Source organism: Aptenodytes patagonicus, chromosome 6, assembly GCF_965638725.1.
Source record: "Aptenodytes patagonicus chromosome 6, bAptPat1.pri.cur, whole genome shotgun sequence".
NCBI classification, from domain to species: Eukaryota; Metazoa; Chordata; class Aves; order Sphenisciformes; family Spheniscidae; genus Aptenodytes; species Aptenodytes patagonicus.
In genome coordinates, this window is record NC_134954.1 from 64,662,685 (window position 1) to 64,679,476 (window position 16,792).

The window sequence follows — 16,792 nt, forward strand, 5'->3', positions numbered from 1 at the left end:
CCAGCTAGGTGAGTGCTTGTTTTCCTCTGCTTAGGTTTCTACCTGGAAGTAACGATCAGGAAGTTGAATATTAAAACCAACAGATAGGTGACCATTTCCCAAAGACAAAACCCATAGGCAAAATCCCCCAGGAGCATCCCCTGCTTTGCAGTGTAGCTAAAGGGAACTCTGCAGATCATTCTCTATCTCAAAGCAGCTCTTCCTTTCCATTTCCAAGAAATATCAGCTATTCAGTGTGTTCTGAATGTTGTGTGATTAATTTAGTTTTCAGTCCTTTTTTTCCCCTGTTCTTTTTGGAAGTTAGTCTTCTTTGCATGTTTGGCAGTGAAAAAGAAAATCAAATTTTGAGTTTTTACATTATAGTGATTGGAAAGTTTGTCAAGTACATCTGCTTTTAGCAGTGTAAGCTACTTTCTCTATTGGACTAGAAACTTTTGCATAAAATATTTAACTCCATACCACTCTTCTTGAGTTTGGACAGAAGTCATTTCATCCACATAAATGGAATTGTGAGAATCCTGCCAGATTGATTTGTGCCTTTTGATGTTACTTCCAGCTTGAAGCTTCAAAAGATACTCCAAGACACAAACAGAAAATTCAGTGGAACCTTCTCAATTCTGCTCATTTCCAGGAGATTATAAAGTTAGGGACAACATTTGAACCTCGGAGCAAAATTTGCATTTAGATTTCAATGGCATAGTTTGAACATGTCTTTACCCTCTGGTGTGAAACCGGGTCCTACATGGTCTCACTTCATTTTTCCCTCAAGCCGAAGCGTAGGGCAGGTCTGCGGCTGGACATGTGTAGAGCGGCTGAGCAGAGCTGGGAGCAGATGGGGAGCTGTGGAGGACTCCAGGACGAGTTTTGTAATTCCATTGCGAAAGTTTGACGTACTTCTAATCTAAAGGGCTTTTCAAGCCAGTTGTCCTCTATCTTTATCTGACATGGGCACTGAAAATTTCCTCGTGTTCACTTATGTTCTTCTCTGGAACCTTGTTCAGAGGCAGTGCCTGAAGAGACAGTTTATCTGTTGACATTAAAAGTTGTCAGATTTCCTATTTACGTTGTATGAACTAGTGTTTTCACTTGAGGAATAGCTGTAAAGTGACTTTGTATTATCCAAATGTTGTTACCTCCCAAATTTTTGCAAATCCATGCCAGGTTTTACAGGCAGAATGGCTCTAACACTAAAACTGGGATCGGTACTGTCATCTGCCTAAGCCACAAAGTTTTGTAACCCTGACTCGTGCCAATAAAAATGTTTCACTGAGCGTGTTTTGGACATTTAATACAAAAGCACAGAAGAGACCAAAGAAGTTCTTTTCATACCTCGTTCTGCCATCTTTGCGTCTGTCGAGTAGAGCTTTAGCCCTGAAGCCCTCGAGCAGATCCGAGGTGGCCCTCACAGCAGTGTTTCCCGAGGGAGAATATAAAGCCTCAAGGGGCTGAGAGCTGTGAACTGGAGCTTACAGCCCGTATGGTGAAGGAGATGTTCTTAGAAAGGGCAGGAGAGGGTGCATTTTGATGGTTTAGATGATTCTTGTTTGTTTAGTGTGAAATACTAACACAGAGGCTTTGTTTGTGTATAGGATAGGTCTAGATGACTCCTGCTTTCCAAGATTTTCTGGTACAGAGATTCCCGTTCTTCAGGAAATAATAGCTCGAGTAAAGACCGAGTTAGTCTTTCACCCACATCTGATTCAATTCCGTCTTTGTCAGAAATGTTATTTTACAGGAATCACTAAATATGGAAAATGGTCTCCGCCGAGCACAGCAGAGCTAATTTATGTGCTCATCAGTCAGATTGTCGTTATTGGCTTTCATTCATGAGTGGATTTTTTTCTGCAAAAAAATTGTTGATTTAAATGCACATGCTAATAGGATTACAGAGTTCCCATTCTGGCTCATCTTCTTTGACTTCTGTGGAAAAATCCATTTCTCTTAGGCTGTTTTTCTGGGGTGAGAAATGGAGCCACACATAAATCAGAAGAAGATTCACCTCTTCTCACCTAAAGCAAGATTGTGTCCTGCCATAGTCACCTGTCTTCATAGCTATATTCTGTATTAACTTCTGGTTATAGAAGCATATTTCTTTCCTATCATATATGATCTGTGGTTAGTATGGATCAAAAAGAGAAGCCTGCTGTTTTCTTCTGAGTTGCTCTGAGAAGCCTTTCCCTTTCCCCGTTAAGAGATCTGAGTTCCTGCAGATGAGTCCGGTGCTGCATGAGCCTGATCAGACAGACCTCCCCTCCCATGCGTGCTCTGGGGAACAGGGAAGTAAAAATAAAATGCCTTGTATTTATGTTCCAGCAGTAATTCCTACTGACTCAAATGGGAATACAACTGTGCCTCTAAAATGGGTCTATGGGATTTTCATTTTTCCTTTCACCCAAGGTTGCACAGAACTGGAACCTCCCATTTTTCAAGTAAAAGAGCTGTGCTTTTATAGACGTCTGATCATTTGAGCAACAACAACAAATATTTCATGCCTTTGGCGGTGCAAAAGCTCTGAATGCTAAAGCTCTTCGGTCTGGCTGAGTATCTGTCACAGTCCTATTGCCAGAAGTTTCTTGGAGGTTTGCTTAGGGGTGTTTTGGAAACCATCATTTCTTCTGTCTGAATGAATGGTTTGGCCAGGAAATCAATCTAGCCACACTAGTCTGCTGACCTCTCTACACCCATTTCGCTTCACCAAATACCTTTTTTTAGACGCGTGTGTCCCAGGACATTGGTGGCAGGATGACTGCTCGCTGTAGCTCTCTGCCGAGCCCTGACGTTCCTGCAGACCCGCTGCAGTGCAAGGGCAGCCACTGCTTTGTTGGTCCCTGCGGGCAGCAGCGGCTGCCTGAATTACCACGCAATGTGCTGCTGCATCTTTTCCAAAGTGCTCTCTGGCTTTTCTTAGGCAAACTGTGTTCCCGAACAGCTCTACCAATACAGTTTGCAAGAAAAGCACGGTAACATGTCCTCCTCTTCCACTTGATCCACGTGGTGTCTGGATCTCAGGCTAGTATCAAGTGTCATGATTAATGTGTTTGTAGCCATACGTACCGCAGAAGCAGTGGAGCTCACACAAGCACGGCTTAAGAGGTCTCCAAAGTCTTTCCTGGCAGATTTTTCGTGTTGCATGTTTCTGTCTCTCATTTTGTGAGCTCTGCTCTTCCTTGAGCTCCAGTCCTGCCTCTGCGACCGTGTCGAGGTGACCTGCTTTATGTGCAAAGGAAATCGTTCTCAGCAGGGCTGGCAAACAGCAAGTGTGACTTGCTCACAAATGTGTCCATATTTGCAGTTCCTTTAAAAAAGAAAAGGAACAAAGGTTATGAATATTGTGTGTGGACTCTCGGTGTGGTTTTTGGATAGTGCATGTTTGGCAATGGTGGGAAGTGGGACAATGAGATGGGAGTGCTTTGTACGTGTGTAGGGTGCTGGGTAGAGCAAACTCACCCCACCTCGAGGGGCTCTCTTGGTGGCTGGGGAGCAGGGAGATTTATACCAGCCTTTCTCTTCCACCTCCCTGCCTATCTTCCAGCCAGTGGAGACTACGTTTCCATGTTAAAGGCAAGATAAGGCCATGTTTCCAGCCTTGGGCTGCATGGGCCAAGCAAAGCCCGGGCTCTGTCCCAGATGCCTTACAGTGGTCAGCCAGGGCACTTCAGTGGACAAGGAGAAAGAAGGAGACTTCATATCTGCCAGGGCTGTGTACAGCCTGGCACGACTGAGATTTAGTAACCCCTTGGTAAATAGCCTTTTTCATCACCAAAGGCATGACCTTGAGCGGGAAAATCCAGAGCCTCGTTCAAGTGGGATCGTTGTACAGTGTAACACGCCTCCCTCTGGAAACCTTTGGGTTGGCTTTCACCATGACTTGTGGCTCTGGAGGCCTGATGTTCAGTCTGCAGAGGTTTCCTGGCTCTAGGTTAAACTTGAGACAAAATTCCAGGGGCAGGGTGGGCTGTGGTCCAGCTTGGGACTTGGGCTGTTTCTGCCCACCTGCTGCCTTTCCTGGGATGACAGGGGACAACGGCTGACTGTCACTTCCCTGGGACGGCCTCAAGCAAAGAGTGTCACGGTGTGAGAGGTGCTGTGTGTCTGTCCGTGCCCCAGCTGTGGCTGTGCTGCCTGGGGAAAGGAGAGGGAGGCAGCAAGGCCAGGGCCTGGCCCTGCTTGTAAAACCAGAGGTGTTTCCTCCTGGGAAGGGAGGTCCCTGCCCCTTCCATCACGGACTTTGGGGTTCCTGGGTTTGGCCCTGCCTCGAGCCCGCTGGGCTGAGGTAGGATTGCACGTCTCGGTAACAAATCCTTGGGGTGGATGGGGTTGTCCCAGGCTCCGTTTAGCCTCCTATCAGCTCCCTTCCCTTACTAAAAGTTAAACTGGCAAGGTGCCATCAACTGGAGGTAGGGGTTTGGACTGTGTTACTGCCAAGCTGTGGTAAAAACCTCTCTGTACATTAGATGTGGGAAGATCAGCTTGTCCTCATTTCCCCTCAACCTCCCCCCCAAGCCCAGTCCCCAGCAAAGGCAGTGAGTCCGTGATAACGGCTGCTTGCCCCAAATCATCCCTGACAGTGGCAGCCTCCACAGAGCGATCGCTTCCAGCATTTGTCCTTCCGTGACTGCAGCCCTGCTCCCTTTGCACCAGTAATTCCCAAAGTTAATCCTCTTGCAGCGGCAGTGGGAGCACGGGCACCTGAGGGCACCCCGCTCGGCGCAGCCCCTTGGCGAGGCCCTCATGCTTCCCACGCCGCCTGCGGGGTTTTTGGTGCTGCTGGGGGATGGAGGGGCGAGGGTGCTTGCAAAATCAAAATCACCATCGCAAGACCCTGAATGTTGCTGATGCAAGGTGTGCTGATAAACTCCCAGAGCATCACCTGGAGCCTGCGAGAGGACACTATCTAAAGCCTATTGAGTGGAAGATAAGCTGGCCACTGACAAATACTATCTTGCGCTAGTTGATTTAATGCCACTTCGTGTGCATGAAATAACATCAACAAGAGCTGGCTAAACCCAGGCCTTTTTGAGATGACTGCTACTTTGCCGTTATGAAGGCATGTCAGAAAAACCCCAGCAGCTCCACCTGGGATCCGTCCTCCTCCCAGCCCCTCTCACGCTCACTCCTGTCGTCAGAAGACTGATGATTTGGATTTTCTTCGTGACTGGGAAATGAACTTTGACTTCCTCTAGCTTGTTACAGTTATTTTCGTGTGTTCTAAAAACCTAACTTTTGACCTCAGGTATGTAATAAATTATTGGTTCAACTTCTGACTGAGGCTGTCTATGATTATAAAGTATTGTAACTCTCACAGTCTGCATTTTACAAGCTGGCAGACAAGGCAGGCTGCAATCTCGGTTCGGTGCCTAGCCAGCTGTGAGCAGCAGCTCTGCCCAGCGGGGTAGGAGCTCTGCATGCAGGTAGCAGGAACTGGCTTCTAAAACAATATAGGTAACGATTCTCTGGGAGATCAGCTCTCCCTCAGCGTGTGTACTATCCAGTGTCTCTAATGATATTTATTGCTGAACTGAGAATATCTGGATGCACCAGGCTATTTTCATGTGTTGTAACTTATGTTTTTGTTTTCTGCTGGGGCAGATAAAAGATTCAGAAATAACCATCTAAAAATGTTTAATAACATCAGCTGACTGCTTTCTAATGTACAGTCTGAGATGTATCTTACAGCTGTGTGACAATTTCTGAATTCTGTAAAAAAAATTTTCGTCTTAAACCGTGTGGGATTAAACATCTCAGTCCCTGATTGCTCCTGGGGAGGGAGTTGCCTTGCCATGGTTTCAGAAAGGTGAAAGCAGGGCACTTGTTCCTAAAGGGCAATTGAGAAATCTTCAAGCAACTTGTTTGCTTTGGTTTTGAAGACTTACTGACATTAGCTCATATTTGGTCTGTTGCTTTTGGGGAGAGTAAGGGAGGTTGCACCCATTTCTAAGGTGCTAGTCTGAACATGTGTATTGATAATTGTGGTTGGATACAGTTCAGCAGAATCTCCTGCTTGGATATAATGGAAATCTTTTTTAACTTTAAGCCTGCCTTGTATCTCCTTCTTGGGAGTTTCCTTCGGTTTGAACAATTTGTCATCTTTTGTAATTGTTCATTCCAGTTTCTTAATTTTAGGGGAGGTGTGAAGTCTTCTGACAAATTGCTTTCAGGGGCAAAGGAGATAATTTTAAGGTGCTTCAAATAACCTTCAAAAGTTAATAAGTAGTCTAACTAACAGTAATGTCATTGGGGTCTGGAAATGGCTGAGAAACATTTATGGAGTTGGAACCTGACAAAGTGTTTGTGGCTGTCAGGTCTCCTGTAGTAATCTGCTTTTTGTGCTTATTTTCTTCTTGGCAATTCACAGTGAAATCTGTGGGAAGAAGCTGAGAAATTCAGCACTTAGCATGAAATTCAGGCTTTCATCAGAAACTAGATAACTTTGCTGTCTGCAATCTTTCATAAGGACAGATAGTGTGGTAGGAAATGAGAGAAGTGTGTAAGATTGTGAAAAATGCCTGTTGCTGGGCATACTCCTCTCTCTGGTGTGCAATAAAGTTTACACAATGTCCATAGGTCACAAAACCTTTCATTGAGGCAGCTTGTATTTTCTTTTCATGTTTAGGACTGTCAAGCACTTGATGTGCACTAGGAAATAGAGGAGGTGCTGGTATGATCTCTCACCTGCATTGTTTTCTTCCAGACGCATATTCAGTCTCTTCCAATGACAATGGGGGCAAGTCTGATTCAGTGGCCAACTTACAACCTCAGCCATCCCTCAACTCCATCCAGAGCTCTCCTGGCCCTAAGCGCTCAACCAACACCCTGAAGAAATGGTTGACTAGTCCTGTGCGCCGGCTGAACAGCGGGAAGACCGAGAGCAACATCAAGAAACAAAAGAAGGTGCGAGATGGCAGGAAGAGCTTTGACCTCGGCTCACCAAAGACTGGAGATGAAACCACGCCTCAAGGAGACAGCGCAGATGAGGTGTGTGTTGGTGTTTGTTGCAGGAAAGACCATATCTCTGACAGTCTCTTCTGTGGTATGTGATTCACGCTTGAGTAAATGTAGTTCCCTTAGGTTCTAGAGGGAACAGTGAATCATATGTAAAATTGTATTGATTGAAGCTGTGTTGCAGACAGCATTGTCATCCAAAGAGCAATGGAATATATAGGGATCAGCATTTCAAAGTCTGCATATATTACTGTCCTTTGACTAGCTTTTTTTATAGCCTATTAGAAAGCTGCCAAGGATAGAAATGAAGTTATTCATGAGCAGCTGTTACCACTTTTTGCTGAGGTTCATATCACCTTTATCCTACCATGGCAGTGTAATTCCTTATTGAAAGAAAACACAGAGAAATAGTCATGTTTCTGTTAAATCTGCTACGTATTTGTAGCCGCGGTTTCTCTGCAGGCATGTTCTTTGCCAGAATGGCTTTTCCTGATAAAGTGAATAAGGAATTACAAGCCAAAAATAGAGAAGATACTAACTGAACACAAATAGAGGAACACATTTTAAAAACTGTACATTGAGCTGTTCTCATTTAAATTAAAAAATACTTTTCCATCAGCACACAGACAGCTGTAACTGCCTTAGCTGCTTGGGTGACCTATAAACTGTATTTCTGTAATTCTTAGAATGCACCAGGATTAACCGGCAAAACCTTACATCTTTATTGCTTCTCTTCCATGATGCTTAGCATTACCTGCAATTCTCTCCACCCGACGCAATGTTGAGCCACTATTAGTATTAACAGACTCAAAGCCTGGTGGTAGGGCTCAGATATCTAAAAAGATAAAAGAAACCCATCCCTGCTTCTAATTATATTTACTTTTCTTCAGAAGAGCAAGAAGGGTTGGGGAGAAGATGAACCAGATGAAGAGTCTCACACACCTCTTCCTCCTCCTATGAAGATTTTTGACAATGATCCAACCCAAGATGAGATGGTAAGGCCTCCCCTACTATATCAGTTTCCTGTTTAAGTGCATTTCTCACATAGCCATCTCACAGTGGTTTCATAGTGGTCTTCTAGTATCCAGGGCCTAGACTTGTGGTTATAAGAGACTCCTACGTGCAAATCATGATCTAATACCTTTCACCAACTGGATTTACAAATAGTGCTGGATAAGCAATTTAGCCTTGGCATCCCATTTCATGACAGGTCGATCGTGTGCTTGTGTTGTGTGTGGTCAGAAATGCCACTCAGGCTGATAACGCATGTTCTCCACATCTGTTTTAAAAGTGCCGTTGGTGTCTGGCAGTAACAGCAGAAATGGTATTTGGTGGCAGCCTGGGCCCAAGGAGTAGGACAGATGCTGGAATCTGCTTGAATCCAGAAATACCACCTTTACCAAGAGTTAGATAGCCTGGGCTCTCCACTCAGGCTTTGTGTGTGATTGGGGTCCAGGAACATTGTTAGTCTATGCCCCACCATCCACCCTCCATTTTGAAGCACTTTAAAACTTGCAGATGGAAAAGCCTACCCAGTGCTATCGTTTGGCATTTTTGGCATATGTGTCTGATCATCACTGAATGGTCCATCAGCTCCAGTTAGTTCAGAAGCCCGCAAGGTATCTGAAGTCTCTCTCAGGAGGGTGGGAAGGGCTTTGGTCTGCCCATCTTTGTGCACCATGCTGGTGGTGGTAGTTCTCTGCTGTTAGCTAGGGTCTCTTGAATGGTAAGTCAGAATTTGCTGTGGTAGACGGTGCAGTGGCTTGCAGAGTCCTTCAGTTGCTCTCCTGGACTTGGGGTGAGAATCTGTGAATATGGCCATGACAGTGGTTTGCATTCACAGTCAGTGCAGGTCCTGTCTGCATGTGTCCTCCCCCAACCTTTCCTGGTGCTGTCGTCTCCCTTGTAGAAATCCATCCTCCTGTTTAGCTGTTTCCTGCTTTCCTGCTGGCATCTGTTTTTAGCACTGCCACTTCTGTATCTCTATCCTCTGATTGTAATTACTGCATGCAAAGAAGCAAGTATAGGGGAGATTAATAAACTGTCAGAAAAAAAACAAGCCAGAATGTTCTTGGGGAAGGTTCAGGCAGGAGTTTGGAAATACAGAGAGAGAAGGGTACAAATATTTCTGGGACTCAAGGAGCAGAATGATGGAGGAAAGGATTCAGGGGCTTGCTGCTAATCTGTCAAGAAATGTTATGACATTGTGGTGGCAGCAAGACCAGAAGGAAGCAGCTGGAGTCGTGGACTCTTGCCCTTTGAGTGCTGCATGTGCTGCTGGCTGTCTGGCATGGGGCAGAGGCAAAAGGTCGGCAAAGCAGAGCCGTGGTGGATCCATGCCCAGCACAAAAGCAGTTGCAACTGGCTTTTTCCCTGTGGTGTTTAGTTAAATGTTTTGGGGTTAGTTTGCTTTTTGTGTTTTTGGGGGTTTGTTTTGGGGTTTTTATAAAGAAAAACAAAACTGCTTTAGTCGGGTCACTATTTTTGATTTTTAATATGCCATGTGATTTCAGTATTTCTTAAATACATTTCTGACAGCGCCAATGTTGTGGAACTAAATTGTTTTCTGCTCCAGATGTCTAAGCTTTATAGAGCATTTTGGCGTCCTGTTTCTTCACCCGCTCCTAAAAGAGAAGATTAAATAGAACAAGATGCATCTGAAACCCTTTTTCTCTGTCTTTTTCTCCCCCTACTCACTTTTTGTCATGGGGGAAAAAAACTTAAGCTCACAAACATGGCTCCTGAATTCCCTGGCACAGGAGCACCGTGTTAGCAATGTTTGAGACATGCTGGAGCCAAAAGCTCTTTAACAGTGTTAATTTGGGCAGAGCTCCCTGCTCATGTCCTGCTACTGCTTACAGGCACCAGCTTAGGTTGGACCAGCAGCAGCGTGGGGGAGTAGCAGCGGTAGGTGGGAGACGTCTGCACGGTGCGGGGGGTGGCACCTTTCCCTGAGCCCATTGCAAGGCAGCAATAATCATGCCTCACTGCTCCTGGAGGCTCTTATAAAGACAATTTGCAAGATATCTTCATATTAGAAATTTATAATTTACTTCCCGGGAAACAGAAATACCATTTTTTGATTTGCCCCACACAAACCAGACTCTCTCATCAATCACAGAAGAGTTTTAGTTTACCCTGAAAGACTTGTAGACAGCAAATGTTTCCATGCTCCCTTCAAAATCCTGCAGTTATTTACTTTTCAGAGATATTGAGCAATTTCAGTTAAAAGAAGTGAGAACAACAGCTGTTTAGTGCCTCCAAAAATTGGACTCCTCCTGCTAGAATGGTTATGTTTGACGGCTATCATCTATGTATTTGTCCAGTATCTCTTCAAAGTCCCTATTTTCAGTCTTTTTTTTTCCTAGACGTGTCTGTCTGCATTGCAGGTGAAACAGGCTGTCTGAGCTTTTACATTTGTATGGGATTCCTGCATTACCAGCCTAATTCCTCAATTACCAGCCTGATTACCTGTAGTTTTTGTTGTTGTTTTAATTAGAACTGTTGATTAGATGTATTATTTGTGAAAGACGAGATGACGAATGGCAGGCTGTTCGCGCTTCTGCTCTGTCACAAGGCTTCTGGTTGGGATAGGTCTCCTTTGCCTTTTTTTTTCCTCCTCCTGGGGCTGTGTCACTCAACATGAGCAACCTCCCCAAAGGGCCGCTTAAAGAGGTGGCCAGCTGCCTAATTCCTGCCATCACATTTCCATGTCTCAGTCCCCAGCATTATTTAATCTCAGATGTGTGTTCGTTGGCACCTGCACGGTGACTTCGCTGAAATAGGTGCTCTCCAGAAGTCCTTTATTAAGCAGCTGAGAGATGAATAAGCTTTTTAATAATTTTAATGCAGAATTTATAAGAATATAGCCATGCTTTAGTCTGTGTCAGCCTGCCAAAAGCATGTTATCAGAGTTTTAGTCAGTGCTTGTGTTTCATTCAGAAGAAATGTACATACAGGTGAGCTGATAAATACCAATTTCCATAGCTATTGCATGAGTTTGGGTTTTCAAAGTGCGGTTTCTTAGGACAGAGACCAAGGGGTGAAGAGGCCCATAGAGAAAAAAAACCTTAAACCAAAACTGAGTATCTCACACAGAGGCCAGTCTTCGCAGTGCCATGGGGGACGCTTGGGTAGCACATTGATGATGCCTGGGTGTTTCTGGAGATTTGTAACAACCGGCAGCTATTAGCTGTGGCTACCTGAATGTGGAGACATCCAAAGACATTACATGATGTCAGGCACCTAAAATTGAATACCTGCAACCAACAGACAAGCATAGAGAAGCAAAACTGAAAATATTCTAATTGATGTCAATAGGGAAAAGCGGGCATCTCCAAAGAGTGTTTCTGCCCTCCTGTGCCAGGTACCTAGGATAGATGAGATATGTAGGGGCATTTTCTCTCCACTGTTTGCAGAGAGGGGAGAGAAAAGATAGGCATTTTAGATGGCTGAAGTTGCATGAATGGGAGGTGTCATCTGAGTTCATTTGGAGTTGCAATTGATCTGTGGGGAAGGGAGGGCGAATGATTTGTTCCCCCCGCCTCCCTCCCCTATTGCCTGTAACTCCATGTGTACCTTGTACTTAACTGCATTTATTAAATATGTATGTATGGGGGAGGGGGTAATTTCTTACATCTGCAGTAAGAAGATCAATTTTCTGGAGCCTGTAAGACCGTAGATGTCCTTTGAAGGAGGAACCAACAGACATTAAGAGTATTGTAGCCTGGTTGCAAATGAACTTCAGTTCTTTGATGCTGTCCCCTGGTTCCCAGCCTTGGAACTGCTGCAGAGGGATGTGCAGCCAGAAGTGGATGGCAATTCTGTGCTTGTCTGATATGGCGACACTCACTCACCTGACCATGCATGTGGTCCTCCAACCCTCCTGCTCCCCTTCCACGTTCGTTCTCCTGTCTCAGAAGCTGCTTCACTGACCACTGATTTCCTACTCCCTTCTCATCCTGCTAACTTGCTTTTCCTTTGCAACCTGGTGTCTTGCAGTCCTCTTCTTTGCTAGCTGCTCGACAGAGCTCCTCCGATGTCCCAACTGCTGCGGACCTTGTCAGTGCAATAGAAAAGTTGGTCAAAAGTAAGCTGGTAAGTTTAGTGTTGTGAAAACTGTGTACACAACAGGCCTAATATGACTCTAGGGAAGGGCTTTAAAGTCTACCTCTTGTTTCTGGTTTCCTTGCTTTCCACCTTCATCTGCTATGCTTTTATTAACCCTATGTGCTCTGCTTCTCAGTAGAGTATCTAAAATTTTTGCTCCCCACGTGAGATGAAGCCTACATCTCACGTTGCCATGTAGGCTCTTCGCTGCATAGTCAGAAGGTGCTTTCGGAGCAGGCTTTGCAGAGTATGAGCTACTGTACTGTACTCTTTCTGGGGTCTTGTTGGTATTCTTTCAAATATTTTACACAGTGGGATGTTTTGTTTTGTTTTAAAGCTTGTTCTGAAGCACAGGAGTTTTACTACCCAACATGTGAATTTGTTTAGTATTCTGGCTTCCCTGAAAAGACCCTCTAAAGAATAGAACTGCTTGAAGTATCACAGCTGTGCTTTAATTTTACAAAGATTCATGAGTCGCTTTTAATCTGCCTTGTCAACTCTATCTGGCAGGGAGTGGAATAAGCGATAAAAATGCTCTGGGTTTAATTTGTTCAAAAATTTCAATATCGTGCACTCTCCCTGTCTGGTCCCATGTCTGCTGGACAAGGAGTAAATCCTGTTTCGTATCTTGGCTTCTCTTAAGTTTTCCCTGAAACAGTTCAGAATGTTAATATAAAAGCTAAACCTTTTTCTACATGTCCCAGGACATCTAAAATTAGGTAAATGTTTGCTTTGAGCAAATTTAACTCAATTAACAAGTCAGGATTAAAGCAGTGTTATGATGAACCTACAAAGGTTCATTTCCTTATGTATACTGGAAGGATGAAGCGAGTAAAAACAAAACAAAACAACCCACAGTCATCATTAAATTACTGTAACTCTGTGCAAGCAGCTTTATCTAGCCAATCATTTCAGAGGGTTTTGGTGTTTTCTCGGTTTGAGATGTTGGTACATGAAGATAGTCTGTGTTCATAGGGTGCTTGATAAGGAGTAAGTGGTGAAAGAGCATTTTGTGACATGGGAAACCGAGAAGGACATTCCTAGAAAATTTGCTCAAAATAGTTTTATTCCATTGAGGGACTAACACATTGAAAAGTATTTCATTAATGCAGTTAGATGTATTTTCAGAGGATATTTTGTTTTCTGCCCCCCACATGCAGGCTGTTAGGTCAATTGCAATTACCTTCTAGGGATTTGGGGAAAAGTTTAATTATTGTGGAATGTTACTATGTATCCATCTATTTCTGTTTCATTTTGTGTTTTACTTCACTATGAAGAATCCCCATTCAGTCTTTGGCAGAGAAACACTGACCACGTGTAGCCTGGATTGAGACACCAGGATATTTTCAGGTTGTTTTGAAATAATTTGGAAGAGTTTTCTCATCCTGGGGCTACTGGAACATCTTTTTCCACTTTCTGGCAAGAGGACATCTTCTCTGTTTTAATGTTTGGGGGGGTCTTATATCAACTTAAAACTAGTTTCGTTGTGTTTCATTAAGTCCTGCAGGAAAGTATTGCTGAATACTCTGCTTGGTTTTAGACTGCAGTGCTGATTGCAGAACTGACTTGAAACAGAAGATAACACTGATGCTGGAGTTCAAGGATAATGTTTATTCTATCGTTCTTTGGGGTTTTTTTAGACCCTTGAAGGAGGATCTTACGGAGGAAGCTTAAAAGATGCCACTGGCTGCTTAAATGAAGGAATGACGCCTTCAACTCCCCCACGAAACCTTGAAGAGGAACAAAAAGCCAAAGCAATGAGAGGCAGGATGTAAGTTGTCTTGCTGGTTCTTCTTTCTGAAATATGCACCCAAGGAGGACACATAGCTGCACTGAAAGAATACTTTGTAGTCAGTGGATGAACATGGGACTGGGAGTAAAACTGTGTTCTGCTTGCTTCTGTTTTTTCTTAACCTGTAAAAATACTTTATAAAAGCACTTGCACACTCAGGAGTTCGTCATCACGCTTTAAAATGTGCAGCTTTTCCCCCAGATAGCAAATACCTGTTGCTGTAAAAGCCTCTGAACAGCTAGACAAGTATTACTGAGATGTTTGCCTTGGTAATTACCACATTGCCAGAGGTGAAATCAGCTCTCAAAGGGGGATATGTGGTTGACCTTGTTAGCTACCTTCAAGGAAAAGAACAGAGAATCCCACTAGGATTTTTTGAATGACATAATAAATTTTTGCCTTAGCTGTTAGCAAAGGAAGGGGCAGAATTCAGATGCATTTGTGGTGGAAACATGCCACCGAAGAGAAAGTTTCATTTGAGAAACCCTCGTGTTCATGGTAATGGGAGAGGAAAGAAATTGTGACAGTTCATGAAAGTTGTTTTTTAAAATTACCTGTACACTCCCATAAATGTAACAGAAATAACACTTGTGCCTTTAAAGCTTGTCATGATTAAAGCATTTCTTAAATGCATGGTTACGCTGAAGGACAAAGAGAATTGGGGAAACAGAATCAAGAATTATATGAAAGAGAGCTCAGGTAGCTGTTTTCTTTATACTGCCTCTTACACTAACAACGGTAACTGCAATCATCTAATCAAATCATACATTGATGGGAAAAGTAGTGGTCCATACATGTCTCATTGGAGTGTGGTAAGGTGAGAGGTGGAAGAAGAGCAGCCCATTTGGGAAAGATGCCAAGCGGGAAAGGAAACCACGTCGGGGAGGACAAGGAGGTAGTTAAGTGTAGATGAGGAAGCAGGAGCAAAGTGTCGCAGGTCTATGAAAGCCATCATTTGCTCCTGCAGTTTGTTATAGGAAGCCAGAGAAGCAATACCGTGAGGGGCTGGATCAACTCCCAGCAGCAGGCAGGGACATGACACTCCTGGATGTGTTTCTGAATGGGAGAAGTTTTCAACTAGACAGCTGTCAGCCTTCCCGCAGAGAACATCTCTGCCCACACCTGTCTCCTAAAAGCTCCTCAATATCGCAAGTTCTTGGGTTTCTCTAGTAGCAATTCATTAATTAGATAACTGGCAACTAACTGCAGGTTGCAGTTCTAGTGCAGAGACCTTTGTCACTGTAAGCATAGATGCAGTAACGCTTTCTAGCGTGCGACGCTTCTGGCAGGGGGACTGGCAGCATGTTATGCGTAATTAGTGGCTGCCTCCGTCCAGATTTCCTAAATGCCAGGATGTTTAGGAGCACCTGCTAGTGGCTTTCAGCACAAGACATCTGTCTCCTCTCCAGCTCCTTTGTGTCTGTGTTCTGTATCTCTGTGTCTCGCTGTGTTTAATTCCATAGCCATATGAGGCAGCTGAGCTCCAAACTTGAGCTGTGACCCCCCATTCCGCACAAACCAGCAGTTGAATCCTTGCACAGGCATGGGCAGTAATTTCCTGTGTCTCTGCCAGCACACGTGTGCCAGCAGTTAGCCCTAGTGTTAGGAAACCCCTATTCCATGAGACTTGATTGCTGTATTTCTATGAGCAGTAAGGCAAAAGTCTCATCAAGTAGTGTTGTTCAGTATAGATTTAGTACAGTTACCAAGATATCCAGATATTCAGACTTATTCAGAAGTGAGGAGGCTCTATCCTTGTTCCAGTTCATGCCATTTTAAATACAGCTGTGTAGTCAATACCTGCTGGTGACCACTTTCCAAGCAACTGCCTGCCCTTGCTCCATGTGATCGGCTGAAGAGATGAGTGAACTTGAATTTTTGACAGCATACATCTTAGGAACCTTTAAATTTGGGAGTACCTCTAAGGTCCTGTGTCAGGTAGGCTTCAGAGAACTAATAGAGAGGGTCAAGGTTGATTTTTCTGCTTGCTAGAAAGAGGGGAGCTGGGGGAACACTGGTGCTGAGTTTAAGGTAAGTAGTGGAGATGCAGACCCTGGTTCCTAAAAGAGGTGTAAATTTGCAGGTGTAGTCTGTTCACCTGATAGGCACCTGGTTGCTGCACTGATTTTTAATTCAAACCCACCTGCCTGCATGTGCGGCAACATTAAGTACTACAAGTACCTGCTGCTTCATTTTTAGAGCAGGATTTGGCCAGATGTATCCTTGCAGTAACTCAAACCAAAGGAGTCTGGGTGTGGGAGAGGCAGTGGGCAGATGAGAGGTTCTCCCCATCTTTTCAGCAGCTCTCTGTGTTCGTGGGGAGCAATGCAGACGGAGGTGGTGCAAGCCGAAAAGTAACCTCCCAGCATGCCTCCCCGTGCGGAGGAGATGTGGCAAGCCTTTTGCAAGGGCACGGTAGGTCAGCCAGCAAGAGGGGACTGTACAGCATACGCTTGTTCAGGCCACACGCTGCTGCTTTGTAAAAGAGCAGCCTTTTGCCCCGCGTGTGTTTACTACCCAGGCACGCAACTTGGCAGGGTGCTTCGGAGAGCACAAGCATCTGGTATCGCCGCTGCCAGCCCTGCCTTCTGCCAAGGGGGCTGGATTTCACTCTCAAATGAACAAGAAGCTGTTTGACCTCTTCCTGCCACGTGTCTTAAGTATCTCCTCTGCTCTGTCTGAGCAAGGGACGTGTTGGGAGCGCAGCAGGAGCAGGATTTATTTTCTCAGTAACCTCTCATAACTGAGTCTCTCCTTGCAATGCCAGTCTACTTTTTTTTTTTTTCCACTAGATATTTTCAACCAGACTTTTATCTTAGCACTGTTTGCCCTCAGCCCTGTCATTTCAAGTGGGTCAGTCTGCTGATTGATGTGAATGGAGTGGTATTAGACATGAAAGCACTCCTCTATCTCGTTAGCCTTGTTACTGCCATAGTGAACTTGAGCACA

General features: G+C 44.5%; 1 protein-coding gene across 13 annotated transcripts in view; it reads left to right on the forward strand.

Annotated features, from left to right (window-relative positions):
- Positions 1-16,792, forward strand: part of KALRN (kalirin RhoGEF kinase) — a 536,830-nt gene that overhangs the window by 466,719 nt on the left and 53,319 nt on the right. For 9 of the 13 annotated variants that reach the window (XM_076342988.1, XM_076342996.1, XM_076342997.1 and 6 more), the window contains 4 exons: positions 6,692-6,975; positions 7,833-7,937; positions 11,944-12,039; positions 13,692-13,822. In XM_076342988.1, coding sequence (XP_076199103.1) covers positions 6,692-6,975; positions 7,833-7,937; positions 11,944-12,039; positions 13,692-13,822 — 616 coding nt within the window. The remainder of the gene's footprint in view (positions 1-6,691; positions 6,976-7,832; positions 7,938-11,943; positions 12,040-13,691; positions 13,823-16,792) is intronic. The other 4 variants (XM_076342989.1, XM_076342992.1, XM_076342995.1 and 1 more) reach the window with 3 other exon arrangements.